General features: G+C 46.7%; 1 protein-coding gene across 1 annotated transcript in view; it reads right to left on the bottom strand.

The window, feature by feature from the left end:
• The window catches only part of Cap-D3 (Chromosome associated protein D3), a 276,731-nt gene that overhangs the window by 132,095 nt on the left and 123,959 nt on the right, over positions 1-20,677 (bottom strand). The window contains 2 exon segments of the mRNA XM_069323213.1: positions 4,885-5,036; positions 5,328-5,517. Coding sequence (XP_069179314.1) covers positions 4,885-5,036; positions 5,328-5,517 — 342 coding nt within the window.

Genomic DNA, 20,677 nt, shown 5'->3' with positions numbered 1-20,677 from the left:
AAGAAAACAGATAAATGACTGGCTAGGAGATGTGGACATTTTGATGGAGGCGTGAGGCTCGCTTCTGGAGGGCTTTGACCTCACTTGAGACCAGACATCGCAGGGGGAAAGCCGCGCTCCGTTGAGCTCCTGTCAGAAGGGAAATCCTAGTGATATATCTCGAAGAGAAGAGAAGTGTGCAGATGTACCAGCTGTGGAATTGAGCTGGGGATGTGTGGTCTCAAGTCCTGGTCGACGAGGAGAGCATTAAACCGCCAAGAAGCATTATCGTGGGCTGTGGCAGCGCCCTGACCAAGCTTCGTCAGAGGGAGGAGCGCCCTCGACTAGACAATCTGTGGTAAGCACGATTTAAGCCAGTTCATAGTGATTGCTTGTAGTTGGTCGTGTGCCCAGCGACAGTAGCGATGTTTATTTATAAGTTAGACATGTTTTGATAAGGCAGAAAGCCTAAAATAAGAGAGTGGAGAGGGAGGAACACGGAGCGACGTCCGTCCCCTCTGAGCGCTGGCAGGTGACTGAGAGCTCCCAACGGCGAAGGCCCCTCCCAAGGCCCCTCCCGGAGTGACTGAGGCCCGCCGGGCGAGGCGGAGTATAGACCCGCCCAAAACAGGGGAGTCCACTCTCACTGTATGTAGAGGACAGATAGAGGTTTAAGGCAAACATATTGTGTGATTATTTTTGTTTATGTGTTAAAGGGGAAACATTTTTATTGGAGTGTCGATGGGTTGCAGGTTTGTCCTTTGGGGAAGAAGTTGCTGAGAACTTCGAAGCCAGCACAGATGAAGTAATTGATGAGACTCCAAGGTTGTGGAGGAGAGGACCTCGAGCTGTGAGGAGAAGCAGTGAAGAGGAGTGTCACGTGCTTCTGTAGAGGTGGTGAAGCACCATTGTTGTTCGAGGGAACTTCATGGTGTAGCAGCCAAGAGAGCTGTGGAGGACCCTAGCAGAAGGGTGAAGCACCGTAGTTGCTCAAGGAAACTTCATGGTAGCAGCCTGGAGGAGCTGCAGAGGATCCTGGTAGTTAAGCCCGGAAGAACCTGAAGAGATCAGGGTAGTGAACTTCCAGAGGTGGAAGGGAAGTTCTGGTGGATTACTTGTAGGGAGTTGATAGTGTTTGGTTGTCATTAGCGTGCTAGACGCTGTGAGAGGTGAGTGAGTGATTGCATTCTTATGTCAAGGAGTGTTTTATACTGAAGTTTGGAGTTACAGATGTAGGCTGGATTACCTACAGATGTATGTGTTCTAGGACTGATAGAGTGATCGATTGATCATTGTTGTGTATCAATGAACTTTTATACTGATATATGTTATTGCATTCAAATGCTGATTTTCTTTGTACACATTTATAAATACATATATATATTATCTTGCTGATGGTGCAACAGTGTATGTAGACTTGATCTACTTGAGGAGGTTGATAGTATCAGGTGGTGAATCAGAAGATAGGATACCACTTGATAAGCTGATGATAGAGTTCTGATGGTGTTGGAGTGCAACCTGATTGTAATATTATAGAGTATAGGATTCATTATTATTATATGTGTGTATGTATTGTGTATGTGCTTTTCCAGTAAATGTATTCCAATTTGCTGGTGTTTGCCCTTGTCCTAGTGAGGCTTCCCATGAAATAGTACAGAAGAAGAGAGAGAGAGAGAAAGAACCAAGAACCACTGCTGTGGACAGGGTAGAAGGTAATACTAGTAAGTCAAAAGGGGATTGAGGAGATCATATCACCTAAGGAGAGAGTGGGGAGTCACAGCGGCTCGAGTGGGTGTGTGCACGTGACAACGAGGCTAAGTGTTGGAGCCGCATCCCCTAAATGTGTGACGTTGAGCCCCTCTCCAAGAGCCAGAAACGCCAAGGGTGATCTCCTGGTGAGGTATAAGCACTCTACCGAGTTGTGGGTTGGGTTGTCCGTAAAGGAGGAACACGACGACAACAACAAAACCAACCCACACTATAATAGTACCCAGTGAATATATTTCACCATGCCCAGGAAAAACAAGGGAACAACTACTAAGACCGCCCCCCAGCACTCACTCCGTGGTTCACCATGTGAACCATGGAGGAAAAGAGATGGATCCATTCCTACTTTATTTTTCACCGGCCTGGTGGCAAACCTTAAGAGGAAACTAATGCATATTTGGGCTTGGTTGAGGGAGACCTACGGCAAACACCCATCATGGAATAACTTCCTCCAAGACCCATCTATGATTGCGTGGAGGAGGGGGAAGTCCCTCAGGAACTACTTGTCTGGGGCAGCTTCAAAGTTAGAAGAACCAACCCAACCTAACCTAAACCTGAATCCAACATAGTGTACGTAACGAAACCCTATCCTACCCGACCTACGAATTATGAGAAGCGATTAGCAGGATCCTACATTCACATCAACTAACCTAACCCTCTTATTAATGACGAACCAACTACAAGACCCCCCTCCACATACTAAGTTTTTACCTAGGGACCCATATGAATAAGAATCTTTTTACCCGACGATGGAACTACATCCTCCTTTAACTGCCAAATCATAGTACCTATATGGGAAGTGGTTAGGAGGATCCCACATTCACAACAGGGAACCTGTACGTGCAGCTGCACAAGGCTAACATCCAGAGGAAGAACGGGGGCGAACAAGCATGTGTTTGCACTCAAAATCACCCTTCAGGTAAACCTGCAGAACGGTAGAAGTTCCTCACCACTCAAGCATGCGGGTCCGATGGAACCCATGCCACATATCCCCCCAATGAAAAGAATTGGCAGTCTGCCAGCCAGGAAGATTCCGGAACCTCCAAACGTGCCCAATACAGGGCATAAGAACAGAACTCAAATGAGGAGAGATCTATCACAGAGGCAGAATCCTGGTGTCGCAAAAGATACACAGCAAGACCCTCCCGAACCTCCATAAGGGTGATGCGAAAACCTCTGGAATGAAGGAGCTGAGGAACCCAAGGGAACCAGGAACTAAACCTGGGGAGGAGCCGACCCCAAATGAAACTCAAACAGGATAGGGAAGTAAGAAAACCCTTCCCCCCCTGCAACAACAAACCCTGCGAAGACAGCACTAAAACCCACGCGGGATCAGAGGGCGCCCAAGCCCTCCCAGGTCAACTCCTTCCCCGCCCCGGGATCATTCAAACCAGAATCCGGGGCAGAGCCGTCCTCCACTCCCTCTACCCCTGACGAAAAAGCAGAGTCCAGGGAAAAGGCAGAAAAGAAGGGGGTCTGCTGGTAAGACCCAGAAGCCTCGGCAGGCTTCATGCTTGTGTTTTGTGCCGCATGCCTTTTATGTAACCAGTATTTCATTTCACTCTCGCTGTGTATCAAGGTTCTTTTCTTGGTAACCTACACAAGCATGAACAAACAGCTGGCCATGCATACCAGCTGGCTGTCTGGATTGTATCCAAGAGTCAAATTGGCAGCTATCCATCCTGTTGAGAACCTCATTCTCTCCTTTTTCCAGACAGGGAGTTTTAGCAGATTCTGTTGGAAGCCCGAGCAGGGAGATTTAGCAGATTCTGTTGGAAGCCCGAGCAGGGAGATTTAGCAGATTCTGTTGGAAGCCCGAGCAGGGAGTTTTAGCAGATTCTGTTGGAAGCCCGAGCAGGGAGATTTAGCAGATTCTGCTGGAAGCCCGAGCAGGGAGATTTAGCAGATTCTGCTGGAAGCCCGAGCAGGGAGATTTAGCAGATTCTGTTGGAAGCCCGAGCAGGGAGATTTAGCAGATTCTGTTGGAAGCCCGAGCAGGGAGATTTAGCAGATTCTGCTGGAAGCCCAAGCAGGGAGATTTAGCAGATTCTGTTGGAAGCCCAAGCAGGGAGATTTAGCAGATTCTAGTGGAAGCAAGTGTAGTTTTTCAGATACTCAGCTAAAAGTTGCAACTGCCGATGCAACTGCAATTGCATCCATCTTGCAGCAGCTTGGTGTCTATATTTCATGAGCTGTCACTGGAAGTATCTTTTTCTGGTTGCTTTTGTCTGCTTGCCTTGGCCTGGTTCTCCTGTCCCAGCCATTTGTGGACACTAATTCACCTTGTTGTGATGCTCAGCTCTGGCATCCAGCCTCTCCTTGGGTCGCTGCACTTGCGTGGCCTTCCTTTTCAGACCTTCCTTTGTTGGGCCTTCCTTTGCCGGGCTTTTGCTTACTGGACCACTTTTCTTTTGCCAGACCTTCTCCTGACTATGCCTTTCCTTACTGTGCCTTCCTTTATCAAGCTTTCCCTTACTATCACATTACTACCTCATTTGTGGACTGGAGCTATATCTTCGGGAGCCGGTCGGCCGAGCGGACAGCACACTGGACTTGTGATCCTGTGGTCCTGGGTTCGATCCCGGGCGCCAGCGAGAAACAATGGGCAGAGTTTCTTTCACCCTATGCCCCTGTTACCTAGCAGTAAAATAGGTACCTGGGTGTTAGTCAGCTGTCACGGGCTGCTTCCTGGGGGTGGAGGCCTGGTCGAGGACCGGGCCATGGGGCACTAAAGCCTCGAAATCATCTCAAGATAACCTCAAGAAGATAACCTCTTGTATGAAGTTAAAGTATGCATCTTCTTAAGGTTATCTTGAGGTGATTTTGGGGCATAGCGTCGTAGCAGCTGTCTAACTCTCAGGTACCTATTTACTGCTAGGTGAACAGGGGGCATCAGGGTAAAAGAAATTCTGCCCATTTGTTTCTACCTTCGCCGGGGATCAAACATGGAACCTTAGGACTATGAATCCTGAGTACTGTCCACTCAGCCGTCGGGCCCCCTGGCACGGTAGCAAGTGTAACATAGTAACTAGTACTGTACTGTATAGCACTCAGGCACAGCCAGAGACCACAATAACTGCTGGGATATCCAGCCTGGTTTTAGCTGGATATGGGGAGAGAAGCGTTTTATGCACCTACCTGACACACATGTCAGACAAGGTGAAGACAATATTTATCTTGAGAGCTGGATATTTGGTCACATCGAGCATCTTGCCCATGGCAGGAATGATACGTTTAGCTTGGTCCTCTTGTTGCAGACACATCTTGCCCAAAGTGACCACAGCTAGTGCCTGGAAAATTATGATTATCTCATTATATAATTACTTCTTAATAACTGTGAAAAACAAAAAGAAATAAATCATGAATATCCAGAGAATATCACAATAATGTGGCTGAAAAAATAACTCAACTCCTACAAATGAAATGAAATTGATGATGTATGGGTCTGCCTTTGATCCTTATCAAGTCTAGGCACAGCAAGAGTGGAATAGGGAGTTGATATTATGCAAGAAGGAAAAATGAAGTAAAAGGGTAACACAGATAAGAGCTCAAATTTCATTCCAACTAGAAATAAAAGTTACCTTGACCCGTATGGTGGGTGTAAAGGTAATCATGGTGGGTTGAGAGGTGTGCATCTGCGAGGACGGGACAGCTGTGAGGGCAGACTTTTCTCCAGGCTGGTGGAAAATGAGGCTCTGAAGCATGAGGAACATCCTATTGTTTACTTTCTGTGGACACAGCATAGATGCCTCCCCCAAGGTGAACAAGTACCTGCAAAAAAGCCATTCACAAATTAAATAGATATACTGTACACTGTATTATGTATATATAAATACAGTGGTACTTTGGTGTATGACTGCCCTAGAGTCCAATTTTTTTGGTATACGATGTCAAATTCATCATAAAATTTGAATTGTTGTATGACGTTTTCCTTGGAGTACGATGTCTGTTGATACATGTTTGGGTCGAACAAGCGTGTGGTGCTGGAGAGTGGGGCGACTGTCAGTATCGTGCCTACCCACCCAGTGATGATCGCGCTTAAATTCTTTGTAAAGAATTTCATTGTTTTGTGCTTTTTTAGTTTCTGAACCTAAAAGTTTTTATGCTATGAGTTTTTTATCATGCTATGGGTTCCAAGAAAGTCAGTGGTAAAGTTCAATCTAAGAAAATAATTGTGAGGATGACGATAGAGGAAAAACAAGAGATCATTCGTAAACATGAAAAATGGTATGCGGGTTGTTGATGTCCCTTGCTCATTAATTAAGAAAATTTGTGCTGTATAGGGAAGAACTGCAAAGTTTTGCTGAAAAGTGTCACCCAGATAAAGCTGTAACAGGCCGATGCATTAACCTTTTTATGACAATGTGATGTCTCACTATAGACAAGTGTTAAAACATGGGGAAAAACAAGTGTCAATAAACAAAATTTTAACGAGACAAACAAGCAGTGAGCCACAACCAGGTCCTAGTGGTGGGCCTGCAAAATGTAGGAGAGAGAGAGTACCCTAGAAAAGTCCTCACTGCCTGATGTTATAATGGAAGGGGACTCTGCTTCCAAGCACTAACACGTCCCCCCTCCCCCCAACCTACTCACCGTCTTTCATACACAAAAAAACCAGCGTTGAATGTAATGAAACGCCATTTTTTGGGTGAGCCCTGGAGGCTCCCTGGAGCTAATTGGGCTAATGTATGTTATATTAGACCGGGACATTAGCTAAGGAGTTCAGACCTACCAGGGACCAGTGCCAGAACCTGGCCCCTTCAGAGAGGTTTCAGGGAGCAATGGCCCTGGAAAACCCCCTTGTGGTTGGGGTTTTCCTTATCTGCCATCGACCAGGGTCAGGCACCCAGAAAGGTAGGCATAACAAAACCAAGCCCACATGGTAAAAAACTAAAACAAAAAAATGAACAGAGAGGTAGATACTCCCTACACACCCATGGAAACTAGCAAACAAGCAAACATCACACTTTATTGCCGCACCGATCGTCCGCGCAGCCTCCCCCGCCCCGAGAGGGAGATGGGGAGCCCCGGACCTACTGCGCCGGCTACCAAGCTTCAGTTCGGAAGCTAAGCTTCAACCAACGCGAAAAAACCACCGACCGGTGGGAGGAAGGGTTGCCAGGGAGCCTCTGGGGATCACCCAGAAAATGGCGTTTAATTACATACAACGCTGGTTTTCTGTGGGGAGCCCCTACGGCTCCCTGAAGCTTCATACCCAAAGAGAAGGAAAAGAAAGGGCTAACCCGGGAGGCGGCCGCCACAAACTCCGCAACGCGATGCCGAGACAACAGGATGCAACCTGCAACCCAAGGCAACAAGAACGCACAGGAGCAGACGCGCATAAAGAATGGGCGGCCAAGAACCTGTGCGACCCTCAATTCCCTGCACCCAAAATGAGCCCTAGACGTCACCAACACAGCAGCAAAAGCTGCAAACGTCCGAACAGCACGGGCGCAAAGACAGACCGCAGGCTGGTAGGCTGGTAGATTGAAAAACTCTGCGGATGACCTGAGAGACCCGAGCCCTGAAACAGGGAACGAGGGGAACCGGATCAAACTAAAGCACATCCCCAGACATGGTACGCAGGTAACAGCAAAAAGCACAACCGGACAACACAGGATGCACCCCAGGCTAAACCAATCAAGCATCAATAACCCAAGAACCCCTCTGGTAACCAGCCGTCTCGACTGTCGCCAGGACGGAGAAAGGCTGCACACATACAAAACTACCGCCAGTACCAAGAAGCAGAAACCTGAACCGATGGGGCTACCACAAACTGAGAAGAAGAAGGCACCCTGATCAAGGACCAGGACGGCGCAGGCGACGCATGAGCAGGCTGGAGGTGAAACAAAACACGAGAAAGCGTACGAAACAGGGCAGACGTGGCGTCCACCCCAAACGCAAACCGGAGCGGCTCCACCAGCACCGCATAAAACGAGGCAACAGTAAGAAAACATCAATTAACTGTAGTCCAGAAAAACCCAAGAAAGGACAAGACAACCTGATGCGAAAGAGAAGACAACGTACAAAGAGCTAGAAAAAGTGCATAGAAACACCAGGAACGTCATACTGTCACCAAGACGAAGCTCGCAGGTGGGACACCATCAATAAGGCCACCTGAACACCACAGAGATGGTGATACCCGCGTCAAAATACCAGACGCAAAGAGCCGAGGAGAAGGCCGAACAAGTCACGTACAGGACCGATCCGACCTGCCGAAAGAGGCGGAGCCGCGGGAAAACGCCCCGGGTTCGGACACCTATCAAACAGCGTCTGAAAAGAAGCTTGGGCCGGCCACCAAGGAAACCATAAGGACTACTCTGGTGGGAATGGGCTGCAACCGAACCAGAACCCGAAGCAACAGCTGGACCGGGAGAAGACGAACAGATACCCCCACCTCGACCAGTAGTGCCGAAAAGCAGCCAACGTGAACGCCTCGCAGGCGGGTAAGGGCCCCACATAAAAGAGAAGGCCTAAATCGTATACGAGTGGCACACAAGGGGACACAGGCGGAAACCGAGCACCCAACTGAGCCAAAGGGACGGTAGACGAAATGTGTGCAGTATAACAGGCAATTAAAGGAACACATTAGGCAGCCCAACATGGGCTGACTCCGTACACAGCCCCAAGAGCAGAGATGAGAGCGCCCAAGAAGCACAGAATCCGCCCGACAGGCAAACGACAGGGGAGAGGTGGAACCAAAGAGCCAGAACCCAACCTGCAAACACAAGGAGGCGAACACAAAACCTCCGACACAGGAAAACGTACTACCAAACAGGCATCCCCACTGTTGCACTGCGGAACAAGGTGGAGGCGGGGCCCCGAACTCAAGCAAGGTTAGACAAGCATAGGGAGAGGGGCAGGAGGAGTACAGGCAGGAGCCGCCTCGGAAGGGCCAAGAGGCCACCCGCAGACACCCATGAACCGAGGAAGGAATCAGGTGGAGAGAACAAGAGCTGCCCCTGTATGGGCTAATAGCCCTGCAGTTGGCACCTCGGGTGACACGGTCCACGTTCTCAAGTACGTATGTACACCCATTCCTACTTCCAAAAACAAAAACAGCGTCAGGATGAAGGAGACGCCAAACCGCACCAACTCACCTGCAGAACATAGGCGCTGAAGGGCCATGAGGCAGCTTTCGAGTCCGTAGCCGCAGGAGGCAGCCAGGGCGCCCATGTTGGAGAGGAGGGGAGCGGCGAAGGAGGCTCCCCACCCTAGAGCACAGGGAAAAACCTTGTGACTTCCCCACAGCGGCACCCCAAAACACCCCCAAAGCAACGGGGCATGGATTGGATTAAGAAAAGAGCGAGAGGCGAAGCCCGCCTGAGAGAAAATGGATGCAAAACACGTGTGCACACCACCCGGAACCAAAACAAACTCCCACGGCGCAAGTGCAGGACGCGAAAGAAAAGTAGCCCAACAAGGCGAGAAGTAGCCCAACAAGGCGAGAAGTAGCCCAACAAGGCGAGAAGTAGCCCAACTGGCGACAGTAGCCCAACCAGCTACAAGGAGCCCAACAAGGCGAGAAGCAGCCCAACCGGCGACAAGCAGCCCAACCGGCGACAAGCAGCCCAACTGGCGACAGAAGCCCAAACTGCTACAAGGAGCCCAAAACGGCGACAAGGAGCGCAAACGGCTACAAGGAGCCCAAACGGCTACACAGAGCGCAAACGGCTACAAAGGAGCCCAAACGGCTACAAAGGAGCCAAAACGGCTACAAAGGAGCCAAAACGGCTACAAAGGAGCCCAAACGGCTACAAAGGAGCCCAAACTGGCCAGAACAGAAGGAACCAGTATGGAGGCAAACTCCGGGACATGCAGGAGGTAAGCCGCAAAGGCCAACCGCACCGCAGGCGAAGAGATGCGGTTAGCCGAAAACCTCTGAAAGACGGAACCGAAGAAATCACAGGGACACGGAACCGAACCCGGGGAGGAGCAGAGCCCAAACCCAAATCGTACGCAGAGGGGGAAAAAAAATCCCACTCCTCACAACAGTAAGCCCCGCTCAGAAGGACGGAAATCCGGGCGGGGCGCAATGGAGCCCAAGGCCCCCAAGGTCGCTCCTCCCCAACCCCAGGAGCCTCTACACCAGGCCCCGGGGCCGAGTCGACCTCCAAAGCCCCGACCCCACAAGAAAAAGCCGGGGCAGCCAAGAGAGCTGGAAGAGAAGGGGCCCACTGGTCAGACCCCGGAGCATCGGCCAGAGGAACAGACTCGAATGCCTCTGCAGCTACCCCGGACAGGGTAACCCCCGAAACTGCCCAAGTCTCAGAACCTCTAACCCCGCCCCGACCCCGAAGCCTGCAGATGCGAAGGGGCCGGAAGCAGGAGGGGAAAAACAAGAGGAATGTGGAAGAACCAAGGCCGAAGCGACCAAAACTTCCAAGTCTGGGTCCAAAAGTCCTTCCAAGTCCTTCCAAGTCCTGGGTCCTTCCTACACAAGCGGGACAGCATCGGGGCGTCCGGGGAAGCGACAAACCTGAGCGCGTTGCAACAACCTACCCTGCAACGTGCGAGCTGCCTGCACCCATGGGAATTCATCAGCAGACTGGATGAGTGGAGTCACGAACAAGCAACCAAGCTTGCAGGACTCAGGGTCGAATGTGTCACCAACCCAACAGGCAGCATGACGGAGGCAAAAACAAGGAGAGTCACCCTGAGACAAAGGGACAGAGCAACCCTCAACTCGCACAAAGCGAGAGGGGACGCAAGGGTCTCCACTATCGGACCTGAGAGCCCCCAGGGGGTTTCCCAGGGCCCCTAGACTGCTAAGGGTTATCCCAGGCAGGGCACTGCTAACTGGCACCCCAAACTACCAAGCAAACTGCTAAAGCTGAACCCACAGGACGTGTCCACCCGTGAGGGCGAAGCAGGGGGTGCCACCACACAAACAAACCTAATATAAGGGGGGGGGGAACACATGGCAGACCCCCCTACCAGGCAAAAACAAATACAGTATAAAAGAAAAACCACACAAGTGGACAATGTACCCAGAGTGAACAGAGCCGGCCGCTGTCATAGGTGAAAACTAGCTACGCAGTACCCTGCGTGTAACACTGTAAAAGTGTTTGGTTTAGTTGTATTTAAAATATATATAGAATATGAGTCAGAGACAGGAATTGGAGAAGGCGCCAAGTTGTCGGCCGGAGATCTCACACCTCTAACCGTTAATGACCCCAAGTGACCTGAGTTCAGATCATGTGAATTTCACCTTGCTTCTGCTAATCTTATAATTGGAGCCTGGTAGCCTTCAAACATGCCGACGTTTAAGGAGTGGCTTGATAGAGAGCCGGAGGCTATCTACTTGTGGGCGGAGTTAGCTACTAGGTTCCCCCAATATATACTCGGAGAGCTATCGATTCAGAATATTAGCATTAACAAGACAGAAGACCAGGCAGCAGAGCAGGACGACAACAGCCGAGACAGGCTGTCGGTCGGACTGGGGTGAAGCTGCCTGACAGCTGCAGATTCCCCCCCCCCCTCTCTATCCAGCTATAGGCAGGCACTTGGTGAGTTGAGCATTAAGGTGACTTAGTCGGGTTTACAAGTGTTGTGTGATGATCAGGGGCAGTCAGTTGTAGTGTTCTCAGATTCTTGGAGGATGACTCACTTTACATATATTGATCTTGAACATTGCTTAAATTATGATACTTAGTATGTGAAATATAATTGAATTTATTATTTAAATGGCCTTTAACTGTGTCCCCTATGTTTGGAGTTGATACATGGTAATAACATCTTTTGAGAATATTGTGATACAGACAAGTTCCATTCCTTGTCTTGTATATAATGGTCTAGAATGGATGGTGGCAGCATTTTGTCTTCTACTATCTACACTTCTACTTCTATCTACTCTTCTACTTCTACCTATCTATTCCCCTCCACCCCTCTCCGAACTTTCCCTTTCAGCTAATGACCCTGCTCGCTCCTCCCACCTCTCTCCCTCTCAGCCCAAACCCTCACTAATTACTTCACTATTCATTTCTTCCCTTTCGTTTTCTCTTATACGTTTGTGGCAATGATTCTGTATTCTAGAGTTCTCTCTAGAGTTTCGGGTAACTGATCAAGTTACGGCGCCTTGTAGTCTTAGCACCTAGGTAGTCAAATACCTAGGTTACAAGGTGTTGAACGAGAGAGGTTGCCTTAGGAACTCCGGGAGTGCTCTAGAATAGTTAGCTAACTGGGGACGGGATAACGGACTAGAGAGAGCTGTTTCCCCCGGCCTCGTTAGTTAACTGGGGGGTGGAATAATGGACAAGATAGAGCTATTCCCCCCCCCCCCCGTTACATGCGCCCCACCAGTGCTATAACTACCACTGACCCCAATGAAACAAGGAAGTAAAACCCCCAAACACTCGGGGCGGCCAAACGCCAAGCAGCGAAAAGCCAACAGAGGTAGATGTCATGTTCACAGAAAATGGTACCATCCGTTTTCTATGTGCGGCGGCTGAGACGCCAGGGAGAGAGGTAAACAAGAGCGTACAGGACGCTACCAGCTTGGAAGCTACTAGTCATGTATCATCTTAAGTATTAAAGTCAGTAACCAAGCAATGGCTTTATATCAACCCTACAACCAAGACTTCCTCAGTAACACACAAACACCACATTGGCGACGAGGATGAACTGTGAACGCAGGTATTTGTTCAGTTTAAAACACAAGGGAGAAGCATGCTGCCTGGAGGAGGAAGAGAAGCTGTGAGCCCCATACCCGATGCTGTATGCTAACGGATGCTGTGTGCTAACCAATGCTGTGTAATTACCTAAGTGTAGTTACAGGATGAGAGCTACGCTCGTGATGTCCCGTCTTCCCAGCACTCTTTGTCATATAACGCTTTAAAACTACTGACGGTCTTGGCCTCCACCACCTTCTCACTTAACTTGTTCCAACCGTCTACCACTCTATTTGCGAAGGTGAATTTTCTTATATTTCTTCGGCATCTGTGTTTAGCTAGTTTAAATCTATGACCTCTTGTTCTTGAAGTGCCAGGTCTCAGGAAATCTTCCCTGTCAATTTTATCAATTCCTGTTACTATTTTGTACGTAGTGATCATATCACCTCTTTTTCTTCTGTCTTCTAGTTTTGGCATATTTAATGCTTCTAACCTCTCCTCGTAGCTCTTGCCCTTCAGTTCTGGGAGCCACTTAGTAGCATGTCTTTGCACCTTTTCCAGTTTGTTGATGTGCTTCTTAAGATATGGGCACCACACAACAGCTGCATATTCTAGCTTTGGCCTAACAAAAGTTATAAACAATTTCTTTAGTATATCGCCATCCATGTATTTAAATGCAATTCTGAAGTTGGAAAGCATAGCATAGGCTCCTTGCACAATATGCTTTATGTGGTCCTCAGGTGATAGTTTTCTATCTACAACCACCCCTAGATCTCTTTCTTTATCAGAATTCTTTAAAGATTTCTCACATAATATATAGGTTGTGTGGGGTCTATGTTCTCCTATTCCACATTCCATAACATGACATTTATTAACATTAAATTCCATTTGCCAAGTGGTGCTCCATATACAGTACTTATTTTGTCCATGTCTTCTTGAAGGGCATGACAATCATCTAAATTTCTTATCCTTCCTATTATCTTAGCATCATCAGCAAACATGTTCATATAATTTTGTATACCAACTGGTAGATCATTTATGTAGACAATAAACATCACTGGTGCAAAAACTGAACCCTGTTGTACTCCACTTGTGACATTTCTCCATTCCGATACATTGCCTCTGATTACTGCCCTCATTTTTCTATCAGTCAGAAAATTTTTCATCCATGTTAGAAGCTTACCTGTCACCCCTCCAATATTTTCCAGTTTCCAGAACAACCTCTTATGTGGAACTCTGTCGAAAGCCTTTTTTAGGTCTAGATAGATGCTGTCAACCCAACCATCTCTTTCCTGTAATATCTCTGTGGCTCAATCATAGAAACTGAGTAAATTTGCTACCCAAGCTGTGCTGACTGAAGAAGCTGTGTACTGAGGAATCTGTCGACGCGGTGTACGAAACGACGCTTTGATGCTGTATACAAAACCCGATGTTTTGTATACGAAATGCCCTCTGTGCTACAATTCTTCACGCTGTGAACTGACTGCTGTACCAACTGCTGCACCAACTGCTGCCAACTGCTGTACCAACTGCTAACTACTGCTGTGCCAACTGCTGACAACTGCTGTGCTGCTGTGAGTAGGAACAACACATGTACACAAGGGCTAGGTAAGAAGTCAGTTGCTGCTGTATTGTGCTCTGCTGTGAACTTTTGCATTAAAATGCTTGTGTGCTTTGCAAAATTAAAGTAATTACAGTGAATTCTTAACTAACATATACAGTGCAGTAAGTGTTTAGTATTCTGAGGAACATTTTATCACTTTGTGCGGATCAGGACATCACCTGGAGTCCTGTTTCGCCTACCCGCTTCCGCGATGTGGACATAAAATGATGTCCTGAAAAAAATATTTGTATAAAATTCAATTTTAATCCGATTTACTTTGGGTTTGTTTCAAACTGCGCGCCATGAGGCTCTCTTTCTCACCACTAGGCTGCATGGTACAATAAGTTCATGAAAGGTGTGGACCACTTTGATCAAATGGTATTACCATTTTACCAGGAAAACTCACAAGTGGACCTAAAAGATAACGTTTTATTTCCTGCAAATGGCTTTGCATAATGCCTTTGTTTTGTACAAATACAACACAACTGATCAAAAAAGGCTAACATTGCTACAGTTCCACGAGGTGGCAATTTGGGCCCTATTGTGCTGGGACCCGGAAGATTGGCCTCAAACAGCAACAGTATCTCAACACTTGCGGCACGCTCCAGACATAAATGATGACACCGGTCCTGCCTATGCTGATGCCATGCAAACTCCTGGACCATCTGGTGTGAGGCGGCCCTTGTTCACTTCAACACCTCAAGCTGAAGCAGCAACCGAATCAGAACCCGAGATGTCTGGCACACTGCCATTTGACGAGACGGTTTTGTCAGATGACTCTGACTCTGACTCAAATGTTGAGCCTCCAGCGATTCAGTTGATTCTGAAAATCGCATGAACTACAAACTGAAACGAGTATTTTGATACCAGAATGAACACTGTATCACATAAACTGCCATAAGTAGACTCGAACCTTCATAGATTTTTTTTTGGGTGTAGCGTGTGTCTGCATGAGTGTCCCAAACGGGTTGCAGATGGGTGACTTTAGCCGTTTATACTGGTAATGTATTTTGTATTTTGATACCAGAATGAACACTGTATCACATAAACTGCCAAAAGTAGACTCGAACCTTCATAGATTTTTTTTTGGGTGTAGCGTGTGTCTGCATGAGTGTCCCAAACGGGTTGCAGGTGGGTGACTTTAGCCGTTTATACTGGTAATGCTTCGCACATGTGTCGTCCCATCACCAATACCGGGTAACAGTTTCACCACTTCCCACACTCTTGCGGGTGGGCCGCGACCATTATTCTACGATTATATTCATATCACCGTGTTGGGAATTTCATTGCGAGTCCATTGATACCAAAATTAACGCTGTCGGACAAGTGTGGAGGTGATAACAATCCCAAGAGTAAAAACATTTTGTTGCTGTTGGGCGCTCACGGTGAGTCATCTTCGTAGTTATTTATTTGGTGCTGGTATCCCTATACGTTTCGTGACTTTTTTTACTGATGTTCTTCTAGATAATTTTATTGCGAACACGTTGGTACCAAAATGAAATACGTAGCTCGAGAACTAAGGTCAGGAGAGTAAGAAGAGTATACGCATTTTTGTTTTTACGCTTAAGCGACAAAAACGCCGCGCGCACATACCGCTTTTTTTTTTACCTTCGCCGTGCGCGCGAAAGTGTTAAGTGATATGTTTACTTTTATTCAGTAAAAAATGGCAAATATACCTCAGTTTCCTGCATTTGATCTTGACTGTGACCAGACAAACCTGTCACAGAGGTGGGTCAAATGGCTTAAAAGGTTTGAAAATTTGTTGATAGTTTCTGACATCAAAAGTGCTGAAAGAAAGCGTGCCTTTCTACTTCATTATGCAGGTGATAGAGTTTGTGACATCTTTGACACACTGAAAGACACTGGTGGTGCCAAAGATTATGACATTGCCAAACCCAAATTAACTGAATATTTCAAACCAAGGCAAAATACTGCAATGGAAATTATGCATTTCAGGAGAGCCAGACAACTCTCTAATGAAACTGTGGATCAATACCACACACGTCTGCAGGGTTCAGCAGCCCATTGTGAGTTTGCTGATGTTGACAAAGAAATCAAACAGCAAATAATTGAATCATGCACATCTACACGTCTTCATCGAAGAGCTCTAGAACTTGTTGATGATGAAAGTTCTCTTACCAAGATACTGGATATGGCTTTTCGAATGGAAGATGCTGCACGTGATGCTCGTGTCATGGAGTGCAGTGCCAACAACGGTTCTGCCACTGTTACTAACAGTGATGAGGTACGTAAGGTTAAGGGAGGACATCGTAATCAAAGAAGATATCATGCCAAACCTAAGAGTAAATTGAGCCGAGAACCACATCACACCTGGAGTCATGGAACAAAACTCAAGCAGTCACAACGACCCACATCAGAGGGTGTCAACAATAAATGTTACAAATTGTGGAGGAGACTACCCACACCAAAATAATGTTTGTCCTACTCAAGGTAAGAAGTGCTATGAGTGTGGAAAACTATGTCATTTTAGTGCTATGTGTCGTTCCGCACTAAAGAAACCACAGTCAATGAATAAAAGCACTGTACGAGGATCAGGTCATAGGGGTCGAGGTGGTAAACACAATATTGCACCTCATATCCAGAATGTTAATAATGTACAAGACAACATTTCATTACAACCAGTCTCAGATGACAGTGAATGTGATTATACTTATGGAGTACAATCAATCACAGAATGGAATGATCTTCCAAACAACCCAGAGACTATAGTATACATTGCTGGTATTTGTCTCAAAGTTCTCATTGACACTGGATCAAACATTGACACCATTGCTGAGTGCCACTATGAGAAATTTAAAAAACAGTTCCCAAAGCTTGAAAACTATAATGGCAAAGCCACTGCCTATGCTTCAAAGGTAGCCTTGCCAGTGATTGGAACTTTCACTCCAGAGATTAAGTCAAAGAGTGCAATGCTCACTACTACATTCCATGTTGTTAGGAATGTAAAGGAGTCTCTACTCAGTTACAAGACTTCAACTAAATTGGGGCTACTTCAGCTTTCTAATGCTGTAGCAGTGGAATCTGCAAACAATGTTGATGGTATTGTTGCTGAATTTTCTGATCGATTTAAATCCATAGGTTGTTATACTGATAGTAAAGTACATCTGCATATCAACCCAGATATAATTCCAGTTGCCCAACCACATCGCCGACAACCATTCCATACTCACAAGAAAGTCGATGCCGAACTGGATAGGCTGATCGAACTAGATATCATTGAACCAGTAACAGGCCCAACACCATGGGTAAGCCCAATTGTCACTCCACCAAAGCCGAAGAATCCAGATGAGATGCGCATTTGTGTGGACATGCGTGTTCCCAACAAGGCAATAATGCGTGGACGCCATCCTACACCCACTGTAGATGATATGATCTACCGCTTGAATGGTGCAACTGTATTCAGCAAGTTAGATTTAAACAAGGGCTATCATCAGCTTGAACTTGATGATGAGAGTCGATTCATCACAACGTTTACGACACATCGAGGTCTGTATAGGTACAAGTGCCTGAGTTTTGGTATCAACAGTGCTGCCGAGGTATTCCAGCACATCATCAGCCAGGTATTGCAAGATGTACCTAATGATGACAACATGTCTGATGACATCATTGTTTATGGCCGTACCCAAGCTGAACACGACAAAGATCTTCATGCAACATTGCAACGCTTACGAGAAAAGAATCTGACGTTAAGCCGAGCAAAGTGTGAGTTCAATCAACGTAAAATTGAATTCTTTGGACATGTACTTAATGACAAAGGTCTATCTCCAGATCCTAAGAAAGTTGCAGATATCAAGAATGCTGCACCTCCTTCAACGTCCACTGAAGTACATAGTTTTCTGAGAATGGCAAACTACTGTTCTCGCTTCATTCGAGATTTTGCTACCATTACGAAGCCTCTACGTGAGCTCCTGAAGAAAAATGCATCATGGTACTGGAGCGATATTGAGCAAAATGCATTTGATGCTGTGAAAGATGCACTAGTAGAGAATGCAACTGCTGCATATTTTAATCCATCAATGGACACTGAGTTAACGGTGGATGCTAGTCCTGTTGGTTTAGGTGCTGTTTTAGCCCAACACAAACCTGGTCAACCAGATTCCAGAGTAGTAATTGCCTACGCCAGCCGTTCTCTCACAGATGTTGAGCAACGATACAGTCAGACAGAGAAGGAAGCTCTTGCTCTTGTATGGGGCTGTGAACACTTCAATGTGTATCTGCTTGGTGCACCCTTCACCACGATAGTCACTGACCACAAACCGTTGGAGACCATCTTCAATAATCCAAAGTCCAAACCACCAGCTCGCATTGAGAGATGGGCTCTTCGTCTGCAACCATACAACTTTACGGTGAAATACAAGCCGGGTGCAGGCAATCCCGCTGATTATATCAGTCGACATCCTGCCAATAGTTTCACCATCACCAAGCATCAGCAAGTTGCCGAGGAATATGTACACTCTGTAACCTGTGATGCAGTCCCTAAGGCTCTCACTCTTGATGAAATCTGTACCGCAACCCTAGAGGACCCAACTCTGCAAGCAACAGTGGATGCATTGACTAAGAAAAAGTTTCCACGCATACCACCCTCAGGAGTTGACCAAGATGCATTCAAAGCACTTGAACGCATCCAGACAGAATTAAGTGTTATGCAACGCAACACCGTGCTGCGAGGTACTCGTATCGTCATTCCAGCTGTTCTCCAGCAACGTGCTCTGAAGCTTGCACATCAAGGACACCAAGGTCTTGTTAGGACCAAACAGCTACTACGAGAAAAGGTGTGGTTTCCTGGCATTGATCGTCAAGCAAAGGATATGTATGATGCCTGTGTCCCTTGCCAAGCTGCAGTGGATACTTCAAGACCAACACCTCTACAACCTTCACCACTACCTGCTGCACCATGGACAGAAGTATCGATGGACTTCTGCGGACCACTACCAACTGGAGAGTACTTGATGGTAGTCATTGATGATCACTCACGTTATCCAGAAGTAGAAATCATCACTTCCACATCTGCAAAGGCTGTCATCCTGAAACTCGACAAGATCTTTTCAAATTTTGGCATTCCTGAAGTTGTCAAGACGGACAATGGACCACCATTCAATTGACAAGACTTCGTCAACTATTCTGAGCATATTGGATTCAAACACCGCCGTGTGATGCCACTACATCCTCAAGCAAATGAAGAAGTTGAGAGATTCATGCAACCTCTCATGAAAGCGGTACACTGTGCTCATGCCGAAAGACGATCCTGGAAACAAGCTATGTATGCTTTTCTCAGGAACTACCGTGCAACACCGCATGGAACACTGGGCAAATCACCTGGTGAACTTTTATGTGGACGTCCTATGAGGATCTCACTACCCGTCATGCCAGCCGAGGTAACGGATAAACGTCTTGCTCAGAAGGATGCACTAGCCAAGGGCAAAATGAAAATTGCTCATGATCAACGTGCAAAGGAACAATTCATAAAGGTTGGAGATACTGTTCTCGTTAAAAAGAAAAAAGAGGGAAAGCTAGATATGCCGTATGATACAAAACCATATAAAGTGATTAGTGTAAAAGGAACTATGGTAACAGCTAGTAATAAAGATCATAGTATAACACGTAATATTGCTTATTTCAAAGTGATTCCAACTAGTGTAGAAAATGATGAAGTGCAAAGTCGTGCAAAAGAAAAAGAAAAAATGAGTTATAACTCAATAAACAATTCATCAAGGGATGTTATGGTATTTGGGGACTCTCGTCCTAAACGTCATGTTAAACGTCCTACACGATTTGATGATTAATTGTGTTCCTATGTAATGCAAAGTATTTACTTATTATGCTAAACTAAATTTAATATTGTTTGAATAATGCAGATCTCTCATTCAATATTTTGTAACTTTGTATTACAGTTTCTTTCATGTTTGTTTAACATTGCATTTGTATTTTTAACATTGAAATCCTGTGTGGTAAAGATTAAGTTGTTTAAATTCTTTGTGTGCTTAATTAATGTTAAATGTATGCAATATCTCTCGATATGTTAATAACTTACTTTGTGTCAATAACTTTGCTTTGTGCTACAAGCATGGTAGACATCCTGTATTCATTCTTTTTAAAGAAAAGGAGGGATGTCATGTTCACAGAAAATGGTACCATCCGTTTTCTATGTGCGGTGGCTGAGACGCCAGGGAGAGAGGTAAACAAGAGCGTACAGGACGCTACCAGCTTGGAAGCTACTAGTCATGTATCATCTTAAGTATTAAAGTCAGTAACCAAGCAATGGCTTTATATCAACCCTACAACCAAGACTTCCTCAGTAACACACAAACACCACAGTAGACCCAAGGTGACTTGTGGAAGGCAACCCCAAGCCCCAAGGGCGGTACTTACAGGGCACTCAGGGAAGGTGACCCTAAGCACATGCAGCCCGAGTACCTGACAACCACCATAAGAGCAGCACTGCAAACAAGTCACAGCACTGAGACAAGACCGGAGCTGGAGCCACACGACCGTGCATGATCCCATCAGTCGAGGAACTGAGGTGGGGATTGCCGGCGCGGAGGTCTGGGGCTCCCCTTTCCCCCTCCCAGGGACGGGGGAGCTGCGCAGACATGCGGCGCGGCTCATGTGACGTCATGCTTGTTAGTTCGTTTTCCTGGGGGAGTTCTGTCCACTCGTTTGTCGATTTTTGTTGTTAACCAGAATAGGGGTTTGTTTT

This window comes from Procambarus clarkii, chromosome 1, assembly GCF_040958095.1.
Source record: "Procambarus clarkii isolate CNS0578487 chromosome 1, FALCON_Pclarkii_2.0, whole genome shotgun sequence".
Lineage (NCBI taxonomy): Eukaryota > Metazoa > Arthropoda > Malacostraca > Decapoda > Cambaridae > Procambarus > Procambarus clarkii.
The sequence above is the reverse complement of the archived record's forward strand: the minus strand, read 5'-3'. Positions and strand labels throughout refer to the sequence as shown.